At 42.3% G+C, this 22,025-nt stretch overlaps 1 protein-coding gene across 1 annotated transcript in view; it reads right to left on the bottom strand.

Moving 5' to 3' along the window:
• The window catches only part of LOC121289836 (adhesion G protein-coupled receptor A3), a 553,143-nt gene that overhangs the window by 52,438 nt on the left and 478,680 nt on the right, over positions 1-22,025 (bottom strand). The window contains exons 15-16 of the mRNA XM_041209725.1: positions 17,331-17,458; positions 2,104-2,227 (exon numbers count right to left, since the gene is read on the bottom strand). Of these exons, the coding sequence (XP_041065659.1) occupies positions 2,104-2,227; positions 17,331-17,458 (252 nt within the window). The remainder of the gene's footprint in view (positions 1-2,103; positions 2,228-17,330; positions 17,459-22,025) is intronic.

The raw sequence follows: 22,025 nt of genomic DNA, 5'->3' as shown, positions 1-22,025 counted from the left end.
AATCTGCTAAGAAATAATTGAATGTTAAAAGTGGAAGTAACCTTAATTTTTCTGAATGGATGAACTAAGATGGACTGAATGGCCATCCTCTTGCATAGTAATCCTATGAACAGTGTGCTTTAATTGAACCTTAAAACAATAGAAATATTGCACCTGTTACTTTTCCCACTTCCCATACCAACCACCATAGCGATCTTGAGTCAATGTACTACTAAATTATGAATAATTTTGTGCCACATCTTTGTACATCTAAGAATTGGGTTGAAACTGGCCAAACTAATTTCATGTAGAGTTCTTAATAGTTGCCATAAAAAGGAAACTTTCATCTCAGTTTGATTTATATTTGAAATCAGGTTCCAGAGGTGAAAAAGCAATGTTCTAATTTACTGCAGCACTGTGATCCTCTTTTAATAATCTATATTTTAAATATTGTTTATCCTGCTCAAATGGTTTTTTGGCAAAAAACAATTTTAATATCAGTGGGGCTAAAACTTTTAGAACTGCTGGGCTAGTGCCATCTGGGCATAATATTTGATTTTAATCAAGTTCCATGTGTGCCAATCATTGACTTAACAGATATGGTACATCTTTTGCAATAATGGTCTTGAGGGAACACTTTGCTTGATTATTCAAATCAATTATCATTGTGTACTTTTGCAAAACAGATTCAGTCTCACAGGAGTGAAGCAGAGGGAGATATAGGATTTTTAGCAAGGCAGTTGTTATTAGTATACGCAGTTAAGCCAAATCATATATTTATGATAAATGTGTGAAAAAATGCAAAATGACCTTTAAAAAAATGACATTTTAATGAAAGTATAATGACCACAATATATCATGGGCTTAATAGCAATCAAGTGTGTGAAGAACTCTCACATATAATTGAAAGCTTCTATATAAAAGACATGTAAATTCATAATAAATATTACAAGCAAAGCTTTATATGAGTATTGTAATAATGGCTTCCTTAATATATTAGAATTCAACAAGGCATTGGTTAGTAAAAATCATTTCAGCTTGCTGTATGGGGAAAAATATTATTAAATGGTATTTGAAAAACTGGTTTGAAGAATGAGTCCTGAAAATGAACCAAACCTACATACAAACCAAATGGACTAAACCACTTCTGGTTTGAGATCAATTGTTGTGGAAATTTCTTTTGGGATATATAAAAGCACATAAAGAAGGCTGGGATCGATCCAGTTTTATGTATAACCATAGCGGAGTTGGCAACAGATGACAGGTATTCTCCATTCTCTAGAAGGAGCTCCATTCTTAAAACTGGAACAGACCCCTCCACACACCTCTGCCCCTGATTTTATCCCAAATCCATCCGGCCCACCTTTGACTTCATTAAACTGCAGGTTTGAATCCTTCAGGTTCTAATTCGCATTCCCTGGAAGATCTATTTGGATGTAGCTCTGCTTGTCCTTATCAGGTCAATTCAGCTGTAGTGGGGATTTGTGTCTATTTGATGATTAAATATGCAAATTGCTGCCAACTTACTTTTTGTAGTTATCAATAAAGCCTTTGGATAATGCAGGGAAATGCCCATTTTAATTAAATGGAATCATTGTACTGTGTTAATTTAGAACTAAAATGAGATACAATTATACTATTGCTTGACCTCTACTCTAGTTTACTCTAATTCATTTTAATCCTTAAAGAATTGTGTCACTTCTGTATAAAAAGTTTTACAAATGACCATTTATTTTATTGCGTAAACTCTGAACAGGAAATGCCCACATATTCATTAATTATTCATTACAACACCACTGCACAATCTTGCACAAACTCTTTGCAGTTACATGACAGTGAAAGATCATGCAAGCAACAAAAAAAACACACAATAAAATGGCATTAGGTTTAAAAGTAAGGTCAACAACCCCATAATTCTGGTCTGGGTACAATGTATAGTGAAACATTTTATTAAAAGGAGGAATGTGGAACAGTGAAGTAGAACCTAGCTTGCCTACAATCGCAAACTTAGTTTTCAAATGAGGTTTTGAATGTACAGTAGCCAGTCACATTGGCAGATTCCACCACTTGATCTCCAATTTAGTGACTCCCCAAGCAGACTCCCCAATAAAGTGCAATACTCACAGCTTGACAGATGATTGGGTATTTTGTGCGATTGATACCTCCAGCAAATACTGCGCAAGTGAGGGCAGTATGGAAACAGAAGTTCAGCAGCATGTGCCAGCCTTTCCTGCTAATTCGGATGGTGCTGTCAAAATAAAACATTTGTGACGCAGCTTTATTTATCCTTGTCTGTCCATAAATAAGAGAGCAATATGACAGATGTGTTACTGCTAGATTCCCAGATAATATTACTGTGTCTAATGAGGAACAAATGGTCAGTTCATTGTCATCCAAACACCATACAAAGAAAGCTGCATATAATTAAAAATGACTGTTGTTCCAAAGATGCAGCAATAAAATAATACGCAATGAATACATTGTCGAGTTACTGATAATCTCCAGCTCATCATTACATATACTGTGGGCAAATCTATTATGAGTAAAATAATGTGTTTGGTTTTATGAGGGTTATTTGAAGCATGGAGAATCGTTAAATGTACTGCTTGATATGAAAGAACTGTCTATCATGTTCCTTCAAAGGCAACTGGCTTCCAATGTGAACAAGCTACAACTAATTATTAAGTTTAATATTCAATGCACATCAGCTGGTCTTGGAATACTACTTATTTCACCATTTACTTGGGGAACTAGTGTAATTATTTAACTAAGCCACCTATAGTAATGTTATAAAGTTTCCTTCCATTCTCTTTTGATATTTGTACAAATGAAAATATCTCTTTAGAACTCCCATTCCAGACCACAAATTGAATGAAAATGAAATGGCTGTATGTGACAGATTTAAAGCAGTGTATGTTTACAGAATCAGAGACCAGTACAGCACAGAAAGGGGTCCATTCGATCCATCAATTTTATACTGGCTGCTTTGACAGCAATTCACTAAGTTTAACTTCCCGGTTCTTCCCCATATCTCTGCAAATTTTTCTCTAAGTATTTATCCAATTCCCTGAAGGTTACTATTGAATCATCTCCATGACTGTTGTTTCAAAAAGCTCCCTAAATGCTAATGTTAAGCAGCTTGACTTGTTTTTGCCAGGTTTATCCTTCTACCCTTCTTTGAAAGGGGCTGTAACATTTGCAATCCCCCAATCTGGCACCAGAGCTGTATTTAAAGTTTGGAAGAAGAATTTGAAAGTGTTCCAGTTGTAGGACTGTTCCACATATAAGGTAGATTTTATTACGACCTAAATATCAGCATACTGCAAGGATTAAAAACAAAAGAGATAAAGACAAAAAACTGCAGATGCTGGAAATCCAAAACAAAAACAGAATTACCTGGAAAAACTCAGCAGGTCTGGCAGCATTGGCGGAGAAGAAAAGAGTTGACGTTTCGAGTCCTCGTGACCCTTCAACAGAACTGAGTGAATCCAAGGAGAGGGGTGAAATATAAACTGGTTTAAGGTTGGGGGAAGTCAGGGGGGGGAAGAGAAGTGGGGTTGCTGTGTGGTTCTAGGGACAAGCAAGCAGTGATAGGAGCGGATAATCAAAAGATGTCACAGACAGAAGAACACAGAGGTGTTGAAGGTGGTGATATTATCTAATTGAATGTGCTAATTAAGAATGGATGGCAGGACACTCACGGTACAGCTCTAGTGGGGGTGGGGTGGAAAGACTAGCAGGGCATAAAAGATATAGATTTAAAAATAATAGAAATAGGTGGGAAAAGAAAAATCTATATAAATTATTGGAAAAAACAAAAGGAAGGGGGAAGAAATGGAAAGGTGGTGGGGATGGAGGAGGGAGTTCAAGATCTAAAGTTGTTGAATTCAATATTCAGTCCGGAAGGCTGTAAAGTGCCTAGTCGGAAGATGAGGTGCTGTTCCTTCAGTTTGCGTTGGGCTTCACTGGAACAATGCAGCAAGCCAAGGACAGACATGTGGGCAAGAGAGCAGGGTGGAGTGTTAAAATGGCAAGCGACAGGGAGGTTTGGGTCTTTCTTGCGGACAGACTGCACGTGTTCTGCAAAGCGGTCGCCCAGTTTACGTTGGGTCTCTCCAATGTAGAGGAGACCACATTGGGAGCAACGAATGCAGTAGACTAAGTTAGGGGAAATGCAAGTGAAGTGCTACTTCACTTGAAAGGAGTGTTTGGGCCCTTGGACGGTGAGGAGAGAGGAAGTGAAGGGGCAGGTGTTGCATCTTTTGCGTGGGCATAGGGAGGTGCCATAGGTGGGGCTTGAGGAGTAGGGGGTGATGGAGGAGTGGATCAGGGTGTCCCGGAGAAAACAATCCCTATGGAATGCCGCCGGGGATTGGGGGGGGGGGGGGAGGGGGGTTGGTGGCGGGGTGAAGGGAAGATGTGTTTGGTGGTGGCATCATGCTGGAGTTGGCGGAAATGGTGGAGGATGATCCTTTGAATGCGGAGGCTAGTGGGGTGATAAGTGAGCCTCCTCCTCCCTCCCAGAAACATGATAGCGTCTCCCTTGTCCTCCAAGGGCCCAAACACTCCTTTCAAGTGAAGCAGCACTTCACTTGCATTTCCCCCAACTTAGTCTACTGCATTCGTTGCTCCCAGTGTGGTCTCCTCTACATTGGAGAGACCAAACGTAAACTGGGCGATCGCTTTGCAGACCACCTGCGGTCTGTCCGCAAGAAAGACCCAAACCACCCTGTCGCTTGCCATTTTAACACTCCACCCTGCTCTCTTGCCCACATGTCTGTCCTTGGCTTGCTGCATTGTTCCCGTGAAGCCCAACGCAAACTGGAGGAACAGCACCTCATCTTCCGACTAGGCACTTTACAGCCTTCCGGACTGAATATTGAATTCAACAACTTTAGATTTTGAACTCCCTCCTCCATCCCCACCACCTTTCCATTTCTTCCCCCTTCCTTTTGTTTTTTCCAATAATTTATATAGGTTTTTCTTTTTCCACCTATTTCCATTATTTTTAAATCTATATCTTTTATGCCCTGCTAGTCTTTCCACCCCACCCCACTAGGGCTGAACCTTGTGTGTCCTGCCATCCATTCTTAATTAGCACATTCAATTAGATAATATCACCACCTTCAACACCTCTTTGTTCTTCTGTCTGTGACATCTTTTGATTATCTGCTCCTATCACTGCCTGCTTGTCCCTACAACCAACCCCCCCCACTTCTCTCCCCACCCACCCCCCCCCCCCCACCCCCACCTCCCACCTTAAACCAGCTTATATTTCACCCCTCTCCTTGGATTAATCAGTTCTGTTGAAGGGTCACGGGGACTCGAAACGTCAACTCTTTTCTTCTCCGCCGATGCTGCCAGACCTGCTGAGTTTTTCCAGGTAATTCTGTTTTTGTACTGCAAGGATTAGGTGGCAGAGTAGATTATCTTTTCCTTCATCTTTGCATCCCAAGCATGAAACCAGTTCAAGCAACTGAACAGTGGCTAATGGGTCAACATGCAGAATTAATCATAATGTAAACTTTGTGGAAAGTCACAACAATGCTGCTCCTTAAAACAGCTGTAAGGAGGCTGGCTTGGAGAGACAAAATAGATGCAGCAGGGTTGATCCAGCTGCTTTCATTACATGCCCGATTTTTAACTCTGTGTAGGCAAGTGGATCCTGATTGAGTTAAAGGCCCTCTGCTTCTTTAACAGTTCCTAAATTTGTTTGAACTTGTGGTGTTTATTTTACTTGTGACATTTTAAGGGATCTTCCGGATTTGGGACCTTGCTGAGTGCAAATTATCTTTCACATTTCCTAAATTACAAGAGTGAATGTGCTATAAAAGTACTACATGGGCTGGAGAGCACTTTGGGATGGTCTGAGTTCAAGGGAGGGCACTATGCAAATGTTTTCTTTCTTTTGTGTAACTTTTCTACATCATGCACCATCTTAAGGAGTAGTCAAGGGTCGAGATCATTTCTGAATCTGACCCCGCACTCTTGTTGTGCTCACCCGGAAGATCTTCTGGTGGTGGCCAATTAAGAGGTCACCTCCGGGCTCAGTCAGGGGGCCTGCAGCCTAGGAAGGATGGCAGCCCAATCGCCAGAGACGAGTGCTGCCACTGTTGGAGGAGGAGTGTAAGGGTGCCTCCATCTTGAGGCACTCACTGAAGAGGCTTGTATTCCTTTTAACAAGACACACAGCCATGAGGTCGCCCCAGTGGAGGGGGAACCCTTCCTCAGGATGGCTGTGGTTCCACAACTGTGGCCCATTGATGGCCATAACTCAGGCTGAGACGGTTGAATGCAGCAGGCCTCGCAGGGTCCGCTAGCCCTGCAGCTGGCAAACTGCCACCAAGCATGTACCAGGGTTAGCCCTCAGAGGGCTGATGTCCTGACGCCGTATGCAATCAGCCCACAAACGGGCAGTTAACTATGCTGATTGGCTACCTGCTGCTGCTGGGCCCAGAGATGTCAGTCCACTGATCCCACGCCAACTTCTGTGAAATTTCTCCCAGTTCTGCCTTCAAGCCCAACCCTACGGAACTAGGAAGATTCTCTGACTCTACATTCATGCACCAGCTCGGGCATTGCAGTGGCTTCTGTTGTGCTGTGAGGGTAAAGTTTGCAAGTGAGCAGAGTCGGAGGCCATTGGATTGGAGCTGCCCAAATGAAATCCCTGGAGGTAGGAGTTTCATGAGTAACCTGCAGATCTCAGGCCACATCGTACTCTCAACTGTAGAATAATAGGCTAGGATTTTCTGGCCCCGTTGTGACGGGTCCCATCAGGGGAGATTTGCTGGCCCAGTGAAAAGCCCATTGACTTTCGGTGGGGGCCAGATGACCCCAGCGCCAGGCGGGACTGGAAAATCCTGCCCATAGTGTTTACAAAGAGCAGAGTAGAGTGAGGGCATTCACGAGGATTTTGTGAGAGAGAGAAAAATGGAAGTTTAATTTTTCTTTTAAATCTTTAAAGAATTGGATGTCTCATGCTAGGGTTTATGGAAAAATAAATGTTTATATTTGCTCTTAAGTATCTGTGAATGTACAACATGACATCATGATGCAATAGTGCCAACCACCTGCACAGCCATTTCAACTGAGGAAATAAAATCAGGTTTTGGAAAAGAGAAAATCAGCTCTTCTAACCAGAAGAGAACTCATAATTCACTCTCAATTTATGGTGTTGCATCTTAATATACCTTAATGATGACCCTCTTACTCACCTATTTTCAAGAAAAGGCTTATCCAGTTTTTCTTTCATTTCATGATGGAAAGGGCTGTCGACAGTGCTATCAAACAGCACTAACTTAGCAATAACTTGCCCACCGACGTTCCGTTTGGGTTTCGCCAGGGCGACTCAGCCTCAATACAAGCTTCATCCAAACATGGACAAAAGAGCTGAACTCCCGAGGTAAGATGAGGTGAGAGTGAATGCCCTTGACATCAAGGCAGCATTTGACCGTGTGGCATCAAGGAACCCTAGCAAAACTGGAGTCAGTGGGAAGCTGGGGGAAACTCTCTGCTGCCAAAACAAGGAAGATGGTTGTGGTCATTAGAGGTCAATCCTGGGATATCGCTTCAGGGTAGTGTCCTAGGCCCAACCATCTTCTGCTGCTTCATCAAAGACCTTCCTTCCACTATAAGGACAGAAGTGGGGATGTTCGCTGATGAACGCACAATGTTCAGCACCATTTGTGACTCCTCAGATACTGAAACAGTCAGTGTACAAATGAGCAAGACCTGGATAACATTCAGGGTTGAGCTGATAAGTGCCAAGTAACATTTGTGACACACAAGTGGCAGGCAATGACCATCTGCAACAAGGGAGATCTAATTATCTCCCTTTGACATTCAATGGCATTAACCAGCACTGAATCCCCCAGTATCAACATCTTGGGGGTTACCATTGACCAGTAGCTGAACTGAACTAGTCATATAAATACTGTAGCTACAAGAGCAGGTCAGAGGCTGGGAATTCTGCAGTGAGTAAATCACCTCCTGACTCCCCAAAGCCCGTCCACCATCTACAAGGCACAAGTCAGGAGTATTATAGAATACTTCCCACTTGCCTGGATGAGTGCAGCTCCAAAATAACTCATGAAGCTTGATACCATCCAGGACAAAGCAGCCCATTTGATTGGCACCCCATCCACCACCTTCAACATTCACTCCGTCCACTACCGACACACACAGTAGGAGCAGTGCGTACCATCTACAAGATGCACTACAGCAACTCACCAAGGCTCCTTCAACAGTACCTTCCAAACCTGTGACCTCTAACACCTAGAAGGCCAAAGGCAGCAGACACGTGGGAGCACCACTACCTGCAAGCACCCCTCCAAGCCACTCACCATCCTGACTTGGAAATATATTGTCGTTCCTTCACTGTCGCTGGGTCAAAAAAGTTGGAACTCCCTTTCTAACAGCACTGTGGGTGTACCTACACCACATGGACTGCAGCGGTTCAAGAAGGCAGCTTCACCACCACCTTCTCAAGAGCAATTCGGGATGGGCAATAAATGCTGGCCCAGCCAGCGAAGCCCACATCCCATAAACGAATAAATAAATAAAGTTTTTCTGACTTTAAGGACCTGAGTATATCCAGTGGGGACTACTTTGGTGAATAGTTGAAAACAAGCATGCTGTGCTCATGAGACACACCAGTTAAGCTCTTGGATCTAGTCGACAATTTTGGGACCAATTGATGATTACCATGACTTAACTGTATCTGAGGGTATTAAAATAAACACTTACACATTTAGCACTCAAGTGCTGACTGGGGGAAATTTTCATTGAGTAATATCTATAGGCTCCACGTACCAACTTCCACTGAAGGTATGAAATGTGCTTGTGAACACAGAATGGAACATTTCAGGATGACTCAGGAACTGAAGGAGAGGGCTCACAAATTCAGAAACGCAGCACTGGAGGTCCTGCTGGAAGAGGTTAGTCCTGTACCCCAGAGGCAGATAATGCAATTAATATGGCAGGAAATTGCTGAGGAGGTAGCCTCCAGGAGCCCTAACCCTAGGACACAGTTTCAGTGCTGCAAGAAATTTAATGACTTAACTCAAGTGGTTAATGTAAGATCCCAACTCAAACACACTGCTCAATAACTGCACCATCATCAGCATCACAACTGCAACATGCTCCATCCACAATTTAATGATTCACAAACCCCACACTATTGCATCCTTTACACGTTTACTCACACCTCAGACAAATCTCATAGCTCTTCAACCATGTGAAGACTCATACATAAAAACACATCTGCAAATACACTCTTTTTCTTCCAAAACAAGATAGTACATAACAGGTGCCAACAGGAACTGACTGGGGAAGGGGAAGCATGACTGTATGAAAGAACTCCTCATAAGACGACGGTGCTGGTCGTGATCACGAGGTAATTGGCAAATGACATGGTCAAAGGCAGAGCAAGAGGCAGATTGCTGAGAGCTATGTAGCCACTCCAGCTTCCTTAATATCTAAAACTATCCTCATTCACAAGCTCCACATCATCTCATCATACACACACTCCTATAGTGACCACACTTGATCATTGTAGGCTCCCGGCAGCTAGATCCACTCTACTCTGTGGAGGAACTGGAGGCGGAGGAAGAGCCATCTCACTCCCCAGAGAAGGAGGAGGAACAGAGTGAGTCGGATGGTACTGCATCAATCGCTGCCAGTCACATGCACCAGCTCAGATACCAGTACAACACATAACTTTAGAGGCTAGAACGGAACACCAATCCTCACGTTAGGACATACTTGCCAGCAGTGGACAGCAGCCATACCTTGTGAAAAGGACACAACAGATCTATCTCCCTGGGACCAAAAGTTTCATCCTAGTTCTGATGTTAGTGAAGTCCCAAGAGCTCACAGGGCCAAACTTCAGTTGAAGGCTGATGGGTCTGACAAACGAAATGCCTTGGCCAGCCTGAAGGTTTATGGGTCATAGCTAGGGAGATGAAGGAGTATGCCTCCAGTTTGACGCAGAACTTGAAACCCAGTGTGGAGAGGATGGCCAATTCCAGCCAGAAACCCGTGGAGCTTGGCATCATGCAATAGCTGAGGTCACACAGTCATCATTGAAACTTCCATGGAATGCCAAACAGCTTGCATGGAATGACAAAGTGCTGAAATGGAAATTCTAATAGTTTCCATGGTAGGACTGGGCACTTTGGTTAAAAAGGGTGTGCAGGGCAACTCCAATGACCAGACATCTGTTCTCCAGTAGATCATTGGGCTGGCTGAACGGAGGCCATGAAGTAGTGGTATGGAAATTATGAAGCAGGAACCTACTGGCCTCTCTCTGGATGCCAGCATTGCTGCTGCCTCCTTCAACACTCCACCATTGTCCTCATAGTTGCCTGTCAGCAGGTGGCCCAGACGGCTCCAGCTCATGCTGAGGTGATTACATAAGGACATACAGCACAGAAACAGGCCATTTGACCCAACTAGTCCATGCAGGAGTTTATGCTCCACACAAGCCTCCTCCCATCTTTACTCGTTTAAATCTACCATTGTAACCCTCTATTCCCTGCTTCCTCAAATGCTTGTCTAATTTCCTTGTTAATGCATCTCTTTGCTTCAGCCTGTGGTGGCGACTTCCACATTCTCACCACTCTTTAGGTCAAAAAGTTTCTTCTGAATTCCCTGTTGGATTTCTTGGTGATCATCTTATATTGATGACCTCTCATTATCCTCTTCCCCACAAGTGGAAACAATCTCTCAATCCACTCTATCAAAACCTCTATCTGTTACATCACTCCTCAGCCTTCTTTTTTCAGGACAAAAGGGACCCAGCCTTTCAATCCTTTCCTGATAAGTATACCCACGCATTTCTGATATCATCCTTGTAAATCTTCTCTGCACCTTCTTTGGTGTCTCAGTATCCTTTTTATAATATGGTGACAAGAGCTGCACACTGTACTCTAAATGTGGGCTAACCAAGATTCGATATGCAATTGGCACAACTTCTCTACTTTTGAGTTCTGTCCCTCTAAAAATAAATCCCAGTGCTTGGCTTTTTTTATGGCCTTGCTAACCTCTGGCACTACTTTTAGTCATTGATGTATTTGTGCTCCGAGATCCCTTTGTTCCTCAACTCCACCACGACTCATACCTTCCAAGTGATGTGACCTCCCTAATGTTACTACAAAAATGTACTCCCTCATTATTATCTGTATTGAACGTCATTCGCCAATTATTTACCAATTCTACAAGTTTAATACCCTCCTGTAATTTGTTGCAGTCCTCCTCAGTATTGACTGTTCCAGTGCCCCACCTCCCCCGTCCCCATCACTGATTTGGTCATTTGCAAATTTAGAAATTATATTTGATTCCAAAGTCCAAATTGTTAACATTAATTGTGAACAGTAGTGGTCCCTGCCTGATGTTTGTGGAACACCACTTCCCACATTCTACCACTGTAAATAACAACCCTTTACTCCCATTATTTGCTTTCTGTCTTGAAGCCAGCTAGCAATCCATTTTGCCACTTTCCCCATGACTGCACATTCTCTGAACTTATGCATTAGTCTATTCTGAGGCACCTTATCGAAGGCTTTTTGAAAACCCAGATAAATTGCATCTACTGCGTTACTATTGTCTACTGTCTCTGGTATCTCCTCAAAAAAATTCAATAAGATAGATCAAGCAAGATTTACCCTTTTGAAATCCATACTGACTATTCATTAATATACTTATTTTACTAGATGTTCTTCTATTCTTTCCTTTAGTAGGGATTCCATTGTTTTTCCTACTATTGATGCTCAGCTGACTGGTGTATAATTCCCTGGGCATATTCTGTTCCCCTTATTAATTATAGGAACTATGTGAGCCATCCACCAGTTCTCTACTAATAAACCTTTTCCTAATGAATTATAAAATGTGTGTTGTAATGCCATTTCCATCCCTTCCCTAGATTCTTTTAAAATGCGATGATGCAATCCATCCAGACCAGGGACCTTATCCTCTGAGTTTGACTAGTTGATGCAATGTATCCCCATTTCTTATTTTAAATGCACTTATCTCATTGCTCATCTCATCATTCAATGTCGTCATTACCTGCTTCTTCTTAATTACCAAAAAAGAGTCATGATCGAATATTTCTGCCATCTATCCATTATTAGCTGTTATTATCCTGTCTATCCCTTAATGGTTCTAATCCCACCCAAGTCTTTCTCGTTTTATTGGTATGCCTGTAAACTAGTTTGCTACTTTGTTTTATGTTCTTTGATAATTTAATTTCATAGTTTCTCTTTGCCTTCCTAATTGTTTTTTGACTTCTCTCCTATTCTCTTCGTATTCTGTTTTACTATGCACTCCTTTGCTATCAATGTACTCCATGTATTCAACTCTGTGTAACTCTCAATTGTTCTCTTATGTCTTTATTCATCCATCAAGTCCCACCAGTGTTGTTATTATTCTTTCACAGCATGTGGGCGTCGCTGGCTAGGCCAGCATTTATTGCCCATCCCTAATTGCCCTTGAGAAGGTGGTGGTGAGCTGCCTTCTTGAACCTCTGTAGTCCATGTGGTGTAGGTACTACCACAGTGCTTTTAGGGAGGGAGTTCCAGGATTTTGACCCAGCGACAGTGAAGGAATGGTGATATATTTCCAAGTCAGGATGGCGAGTAGATTGGAGGGGAGCTTGCAGGTGGTGGTGTTCCCATGTGTCTGCTGCCCTTGTCCTTCTAGATGATAGAGGTTGTGGGTTTGGATGGTGCTTTTGAAGATCCTTGGTGAAATGCTGCAATGTACATTGTAGATGGTACACACTGCTGCCACTGGGCATTGGTGATGGAGGAAGTGGCAATCAAGCCAGCTGTATTGCCATGGATGGTGTTGAGCTTCTTAAGTGTTATTGGAGGTGCACTTATCCAGGCAAGTGGAGAGTATTCCATTACATTCCTGACTTGATGGCTGATGGGCTCTCAGCAGTCAGAAGGTGAGTTACTCGCTGCAAAATCCCTAGCCTCTGGCCTACTTTTGTAGCCACAGTATTTATAAGGTTGATCCAGTTCAGTTTCTGGTCAATGGTAGCCCACAGGATATTGACAGTTGGGGATTGGGCAATGGCAATGAATGTCAGGGAGAGATGGTTAGATATTCTCTTGTTTAATGTGTTGTTTCCTTTTAGTGGAATATATTTTTTCTGCACTTGGTTGAATACTGTTTTAAATGTTTCCCATTGTTTTTCTCAATATTGTTGCCCTTTTATTTTCCCAAGTTCTATTCTTAGTCCTTCAAAATCAGCCTTTCTGCAATCTGGTTTTAGCCATTCTTGACGCCCTTCTCTATTATTATCTTAAAGTTTAATATTACATTATGGTCACTGTTGCCAAGATGTTCCCCTACTTTTACTTCTCTTATCAGCATTAGTTCATTCTCCTTACTAGATCCAGTTACGAATCTTCCCTCTTTGAGGCTTTTTACATTTGGGATAGAAAGGAATCCTGTACACATTATAGGAGCTCCATACCTTATCCCCTTTAATTAATTGCGCAGTCCAGTTAATAATTGGGTTGTTGAAAGTCCCGATGATTGTTATTGTTTGTTTTTTACCCAAATCCTTTATTTGTTATTAGCATAGAAAGGGAGGAGGTTCTAAGTGTTTTGGCAGGCTTAAAAATAGATAAACCTCCAGGCCCAGATGAAATGTATCCCAGGCTATTGAGTGAGGCAAGAGAGGAGATGGCAGGGGTGCTGGCAATAATTTTCAATACCTCTCTGGCCACAGGAGAGGTGCCAGAGGACTGGAGAACATCTAATGTGGTACCGTTGTTCAAGAAGGGAGGAAAGGATAAACTAGGGAACTACAGGCCAGTCAGTCTAACCTCAGTGGTGGGGAAACTGTTGGAAGCAATTCTGAGGGACAGAATTAATCTACACTTGGAGAGGCAGGGATTAATCAAGGACAGTCAGCATGGTTTGTCAAGGGAGGCCATGTCTGACCAATTTGATTAAATTTTTCGCAGAGGTGACCAGGTGTGTAGATGAGGGCAATGCATTTGACATAATCCACTTGGACTTCAGCAAGGCTTTTGATAAGGTCCTGCATGGGAAATTGATAACAAAGGTAAGAGCCTATGGGATCCAAGGCAATTTGGCCAATTGGATCCAGAATTGGCTGAACGGCAGGAAGCAGAGGGTGATGGTCGAGGGGTGTTTTTGTGACTGGGTGCCTGTGTCCAGTGCGGTTCCACAGGGATCGGTGTTGGTTCCCTTGCTGTTTGTGGTATATAAACGATTTAGATTTGAATGTAGGAGGGTTGATCAGTAAGTTCGCGAATGACATGAAAGTTGGTGGGGTGGTAAATAGTGAGGAGGATAGCCTTAGATTACAGGAGGATATAGATGGGTTGGTCAGATGGGCTGATCAGTGACAAATGGAATTTAATCTGGATAAGTGTGAAGTGATGCGCTTGGGCAGGACAAACAAGGCATGATACATGATGAATGGTAGGACCGTAAGAAGTACCGAGGAGCAGAGGGTGTGCATGTCCACCTTAAGGTAGCGGGACAGGTAGATAAGGCGATTAATAAAGCATATGGGATACTTGCCTTTATTAGCCAAGGCATAGAATATAAGGGCAGGGAGGTTATGCTGGAACTGTATAAAATGCTGGTTAGGTCACAGCTACTGTATTGAGTGCAGTTCTGGAATCCGTATTATCGGGAGGATATGATTGCACTAGAGAGAGTGCAGAGGAGATTTCCCAGGATGTTGCCTGGGCTGGGGAGTTTTAATTATGAGGAAAGATTGGATAGATTGGGGTTATTTTCCCTGGAACAGAGGAGATTGAGGGGGGACATGAATTGAGGTGTATAAAATTATGAGGTGCTTAGATAGGGTAGACAGGAAGGAACATTTCCCCTTGGTGGAGGGATCAATAACCAGGGGGCACATATTTAAGGTATGGGGGGTGGGGTGGGGGGGGAGGTTTAGAGGGGACGTGAGGAAGAATTTTTTCATCCAGAGGGTGGTAGGAATCTGGAACTCACTGCCCGAAAGGGTAGTAGAGGCAGAAACTCTCATAACATTTAATAAGTATTGTGGATGTGCACTTGTGATGCCATGGCATACAAGGCTATAGGTCTAGTGCTGGAAAATGAAATTAGAATAGTTAGGTACTTGTTTGACTGGCGCAGACTTGATGGGCCGAAGGGCCTTTTTCTGTGCTGTAGACCTCTATGACTCTATGTTTGCATATTTCTTGCTCTACCTCTCTTCTATTAGATGGCCTATAGACTACACTTATTTCTGTGATTAATGGTACAGTTTGAGGCAGTGCTGCTGTGGCCCAGAGCCTCTTGCGGGCATCCCAGGGGGATTGTTCTCTTCAGATACTCAGCAGCCATCCACCTCACCTGCTGCTGCCACTTGACCTACACTTTGTAGAAGCACCAGAGTTGACAATAGCACTTAAAGGATAGCCACTAAGGGTAAATGCCAAGGTACATAGGCCAGGATTTTCCCCTTGGCGATTTGGGGATGGGGCCTGGACTAATTCCCCCTTCCAGAGTAAAGGGGACCCCTAGCTAGATTCCCATGACCAAGCACTCCCTTTTCATCAGCAACTCCTATAAAGGGTGAATATAGTACAGCAGCACAACACTCACTCTCTTCAGGTGAAGTCCTCAAAGAATTTCCAGAATAAATGTTCATTTGAGTATTGATGATGTTTTGACAAAGTGTCCCAAAAATTCTGTCATTGTGTATCAAAGACCTCTTAAAATGAAATCTGGTCAGTTAATCTCCAGCACCAAGTGAAAAGTGAAAGTTGAGACTTTAAGTAGCTTGAGAAATCCTCATTAAAAAATCGTTTATTCCCGTCTTTGGTCATTGCTTTGGAGAGGTCATTAACCGAAGCACTAGCTGTCAAAATGCTGTGCAGCCTTTTTAATGATGCTAGCAGGAAATTTAATTGCCAGTCAGAACCTGAACAATTCTCCAGGCAGTTATTCCTGGCATGCAATTTGACTCATAGAATACTGAAAGGCCTGGATAGAATGGACGTGGGGAAGATGTTTCCATTAGTAGAAGAGCCTAGGACCCGAGGGCACAGCCTCAGAGTAAAGGGAAGACCTTTTAGAACAGAGATGAGGAGAAACTCCTTTAGCCAGAGAATGGTGAATCTATGGAATTCATTGCCACAGAAGGCTCTGGAGGCCAGGTCATTGAGTGTATTTAAGACCGAGATAGATAGGTTCTTGATTGGTAAGGGGATCAAAGGTTACGGGGAGAAGGCAGGAGAATGGGGTTGAGAAACTTATCAGCCATGATTGAATGGCGGAGCAGACTCGATGGGCCAAATGGCCTAATTTCTGCTCCTATGTTTTATGGTCTTATGGTCATCTGTCAAGATGGAATCTTGCTCTAAACCTGGGCTAAACTTGTGTTGAAATTCAAAGTAAATTTTTTTTTAAAATGCTGGAAAATCTCAGCAGGACAAGCAGTGTCTGTGGAGAAAAACAGAGTTAACATTTCAGGTTGAGTGACCTTTCAACAGAACCGTCACTCGACCTGAAACATTTTAACTCTGTTTCTCTCCACAAATGCTGCCTGACCTTCTGAGGTTTTCCAGAATTTTTTTGTTTTTATTTCAGATTTCCAGCATCCACAGAATTTTGCTTTCATGTTGAATTCAAAAGACCCCATCTTGGTCACCTCAAAGGCCTTTTAACGCCCAAGGTATGTAGGGAAACTCGCTCCCAATATATCTTAGTGAACAGCACTGAACACAGTGATACTCAAGGTATGGTTTGACTGGATCATTGTTCAGCTAACTTATATTCTACCTGTTGGCCAAATAGTGAAGCATTCTATTTTTGATTGTTGCTCTGCAGTGACTGAATATGTCAGGAGTCAAGTCCATTAATATGATTATTTTTTTTTATTTCATTGATAATAGAGGGCATATTATTTGTGTCTTCCATAGTAAATACTTGGAGGTGGATATTATTCACGGGATTAATAAATTTATGGTCATCTTCAGGTTTGGCTCCATTAGTACCTTTCAGGGTTCTCGTTTATTTTTTGACTGCCATCTTAATAACGAAAGAAATTCTTACTGTTTTGTTTTCTATGCATCTGCACCTATGCTGATTTCCAGCTTTTGCTTTGCTCCTCGGACCATTGATTTAATGTGTTTCTGAGTTCTGTTACATCCTTATATTCTTCCCAATGTTTGCCTCATTTTTTTCACTAATAATTTGTATAGTTCATTTTTCTTTCATCTTGAATGGCACAAAATTAATCCAAAATACAATCTTTAAAAAAAAACCTTTTATATTTTGAACATGACTTATAGTGGAACAAATCAATAATGAAGTGCTTTTGCAGTTCCTACCTGTGATGCACAATGTAGGTGATAATGGATGCAAAGAGGCACAGCAAAAGGACTGCAGTGCATGCATAAACCACAGGGTGCAGGAACTCCCCTGGGTACTGGTTGAAGGAAAGCACGGTCTTCAAATCCTGGAAGGCAATCCAAAATATTCATTAACATTCACTGCTTTTTTTCCACACAGCAGGAAAGTGAACATTTTTCATTAAGCTATATATAACTTGATAACCAGCAAGACTTTGAAAATCAATTTCTAAGGCAGAACTGCAGTAAAATCTTTATTTTCCAGCACACGGGGGGATGGTCGGTGCCGGTTAATCAAAAATGCTGGTTAACGGAGAGTTTCATTTACCAATGGAATACAATTTAATACTTGTAGCATGAACTAATACACAAGTACTCAGGAAGCAAAGAACAGTGTTTGTTTTACTTCTAATTTTCAGCAGTACATTAAAACATAAATTAAAGTATTAAATAATGCAGTATTCAAGTGGGGGTTCTGGATAACTTCCTAATTGCTTGCAGTTGGTAAAGTGACAATTCATATCACAGGAACATCAAAAATGCTGGTTAGTAAAGAATTCTGGTTGGTAAAGTGCCAGATAACACAAAGTTTATCGTAATTTGAAAATCATACTTGTCTCTTAGAAAACATTAATGTAATCCCATGACAAGTTATCAGCTGTTTTATTTCACCTTGATACAGTTTACATGATACAAACTATTTCACAACAGATTAATTTCCAGCTAAATCATAATTAAGGGATTAAGGTAATCTCTGCAATCGTCCTTGCAGTCTTTTGTAGTCATTTTGAGAAATAAAGGAAGACAGGAAGAATTTGCATTTATACAGAGTTTAATAATTTGGACTTGATTATGTTTGCACTGACAAGTGACTTAGTGGCAATTTTGACCCTTTACCTTTCTGGACTCTGAAGCTCACTATTCCATTTAACAAGAACTGCCTAAATTCAACATCTCATTGCATTAAAAAAAATTAACATGCGCTTGAAGTGCTGTTACCAACAAGGCTATGACCATAAACTGCAAAGTGGGATTAAGTTTAATAGTTCTTTTTGGCTGGCACAGCCACAATGGGCAGAACAGCCTCCCTCTGTGCCACAAATTTTCTATTTTCTATGTTTTGAGTTACTAAACTGCTAATGAAATCTCAGTTTTGAAAAGTGCAATTTCTGTGAATGCAGCTTCATTAGCGCCAATTAAACATTAGCACCCGATCATGACACAGTTACAATAATGATCGTTTAATGCTTTTCAAGCATCTAATGAGTCACATAACCAATGCAAATATCAAAAAGCTCATGAATCCAGCTGTGAAAGGAGCAATTTTTTTGTTGAAAGTGGCTGAATGTCAAGTGAGAAAATCCTATTGTAATGACAAGTCCCTCCAAGTGCTCGCAAGCTCTGTGATTGAGCATCGCAGGCATTTCTTTTGTTAGGAAAAAAATTCCTAAACCTGAAAAGAAAGTGTCAATGTGGCATTATGTCGCTGACAGAGCAAATTTTTATCAGAGGTGCTTGGAGCTTCTAGTCAGAAGTCCAAAAAAGGTTTTGTGACCTGAAGAAGAATGCAATGATATGATATGAGTTTACTGGGAAGTAGTCACACATGTATGGACATAAAAGCAGCTATTTTCTAAAGATATGTGCAAATAAACTGTGCTAATACAAGACCGTAGCAAATAATTTTCTGGAAGTGAAAATAATAGGTCGTTCAAATTACATAATATGCTCTAACAGGAAAGTGACAAATATAGAAGACACAATTTCTATAACTCAACTCAGGCAGCACCTTCCAAACCCACCACCACTACCATCCAGAAGGACATGGGGAGCAGACACATAGGCAGAATACTTTGCTCATCAGGCAGGCGCGAGTCCAACCCGAACGAGCGTAAAATGACGGGCAAGGGTCCTGACGTCATCGTGCACTCGACCAATATTTCGGTGGGTGGGTGTGCGTGGGAGTCAGCAGTTAAGTGGTCTATTAAGGCTATTAAAGTCATTACAATTTTTTCGTTGTGAATCCGCCAGGCGGCCTTTAGATTTTTTGCGAAACCTCATCCACGGGCAAGATGAGTTTTCAATCTGCGATTTTTTTTAATAATTAACATTTTTCAAACTAATTTCTAACATGTCCCTGCTCATTGACAGAGTCACATGAGGGTACATGTTTTTAACATTTTTAAATTCTTTATTTTTTATTTTAAAAATCTTCAGCTCTGAGGCAGCTCTGTGCCTCAGGGAGCTTTCACTCCACGCATCCGCGTGCATGCAAAACTTTCTGTGCTCACGTTCCTCCTGCCCTAGCTCCGGCAGCTTCTGACTTGGAAATGCATCGCCGTTCCTTCACTGTTGCTTGGTCAAAGTCCTGGAACACCCTCCCTAACAGCACTGTGGATTTCCCTACACCAGATGGACCGCAGCGGCTCAAGAACACAGCTCACCGCCACCTTCTCAAGGGCGATTAGAGATGGGCAATAAATGCTGGCCTAGCCAGTGACGCCCACATCCAATCAATGAATTTTTAAAAATCATAGGCTCAGGCATTCAAGCATGCCCAAGGTTGGGATTAGGACCAACCTCATGCCTGAACACAGGAGCCTGAGGCAGCCATGATATCAGGGTTTGGACCTCATATTGATCGAGCTGTTGGAGCATGACTGAAGATTGGTCCACTGCTTCCATCGTTGCTGCCCTCAGGAAAGTGAGGAAAGAGAGTGATCGGGAAGAGGGTCATTGGGTCCGGAAGTGATGACAGTTGGTGAATGGTGGTGTCAATTCTACTTGTGGCACAACCCAAAATCTCGAATTACAGATCTCATTTGGTTTGATGTGTCTATTGGTTTTGGCTAAATTGCAAGCCATTATGCATCCCTTTTCTGCAGACTGCTGATAATATTACAATCTCTAATCCGGAATAAATAATCATTGTCATCCATACAAAATCCTGCAGACAACTAAAAATAACTGTTGTTCCAAAAAAACCCTACACAATGAAAAATAGTCTAGTTACTGGGAATCTCCAGATCATCATCACATATTCTAAGGATAATCTGATCATGAATACAATAATTTTGTTTAGTTTTATGAGAGTTATTTGAAGCTTGGAGAATCGTTAAATATGAAAGGACTGTCTGTCACGTTCCTCCAAAGACAACTGCCTCCTAACTTGAAAAAGCCAGGAAGATATTAGTGAAATATCACCAGATGGGTGATGGAGGAACATGTTAACATGCCAGCAATAGTCAAGTGGAGGCTGATGAGTGGCAGGTTTATGATCAGAAATGGTGAAAAAAATTGTGGGCATCACTGACAATGTCAGCATTTAATATCCATCCCTAATTGCCCTTCCTAAGGTGGTAGTAAGCTGCCTTCTTGAGCCACACTTATAGTGCTGCTAGATAGAAAGTTCCAAGGTTTTGACTCAGGAACGGCGATATAATTCCCACTTCCAAGTTTGAGTGCAGCTCTGACAACACTCAAGAAGTTTGACACCATCCAGGACAAAGCAGCCCACTTGATTGGCACTCCATACACAAACATTCAATCCCTCCTCCACTGACACACAGTAGCAGCAGTGTGTACCATCCACAAGATGCACTGCAGGAACTTACCAAGGTTCCTTAGACAGCACCTTCCAAACTCACGACCTCTACCATCTACAACGACAAGAGCAGCAGACACGTGGGAACACCACCACCTGGAAGTTCCCCTCCAAGCCACACGCCATCCTGACTTGGAAATTTATCACCATTCCTTCATTATTACTGGGTCAAAATCCTAGAACTCTCTCCCTAAGTGCTCAGGGTGTACCTACACAACATGGACTGCAAAGGTTCAAATAGGCAGCTCACCACCACGTTCTCTAGGGCAATTTGGGATAGGCAATAAATGCTGGCCTAGCCAGCAAAGCCCACATCCCATGAATGAATAAAAAAAAGTCAGGATGATATGTGACTTGGATGGGAACTTGCAGGTGTTGTTCCGATACATCTGCCTCCCTTGCCCTTCTAGGTGGTAAAGGTCACGAATTTGGAAGGTGTTGTCAAAGAAACCTTGGCCAGTTGTTGAAGTGCATCTTGTAGATGGTACACACTGTTGCCTTGGTGAGCCCATGGTGGAGAGAGTGAATGTTTAAATGGTAGATAGGGTGCCAATCAAGTGAATTACGTTGTCCTGAATGGTGTTGAGCTTCTTGGGTGTTCTTGGAGCTGTACTCAACCAGGCAAGAGAAGTGTATTCCATCACACTCTTGACTTGTGCCTTGTCCTTGACAGGCTTTGGGGAGTCAGGAGGTGAGTTACTCACTGTAGAATTTCCAGCCTCTGAGCTGCTTTTGTAGCCACAGAATTAATATGGCTGATCCAGTTCAGTTTCTGATCAATGTGACCCCTTGATGTTGGTAGTGGGTGACTCAATGATGTTAATGCTGTTAAATGTCAAGGGAAATGGTTAGACTCTCTCATACCAATGGTAGCAATGTTGCTTCTTTGCCGAAGTATCAAGTGTGGGTGTTTCAGGAAGAAGAAATCCAATGTCGATTGGAGTAAAAGATGAATTTCTTTCCAGTCCTATGGATGGCACAATTGTATCTGTGGAGTGTAGGTCACTGCATTGGACAGGGATTATCTATTCGAGGTGTAATCAGTAAATGCGAAGCCTGATGAGTAGAGC

The sequence above is a fragment of the Carcharodon carcharias genome, chromosome 17, assembly GCF_017639515.1.
Source record: "Carcharodon carcharias isolate sCarCar2 chromosome 17, sCarCar2.pri, whole genome shotgun sequence".
Classification (NCBI taxonomy): domain Eukaryota; kingdom Metazoa; phylum Chordata; class Chondrichthyes; order Lamniformes; family Lamnidae; genus Carcharodon; species Carcharodon carcharias.
Note: the sequence above shows the minus strand (reverse complement) of the source record. Positions and strands in the feature narration are given on the sequence as shown.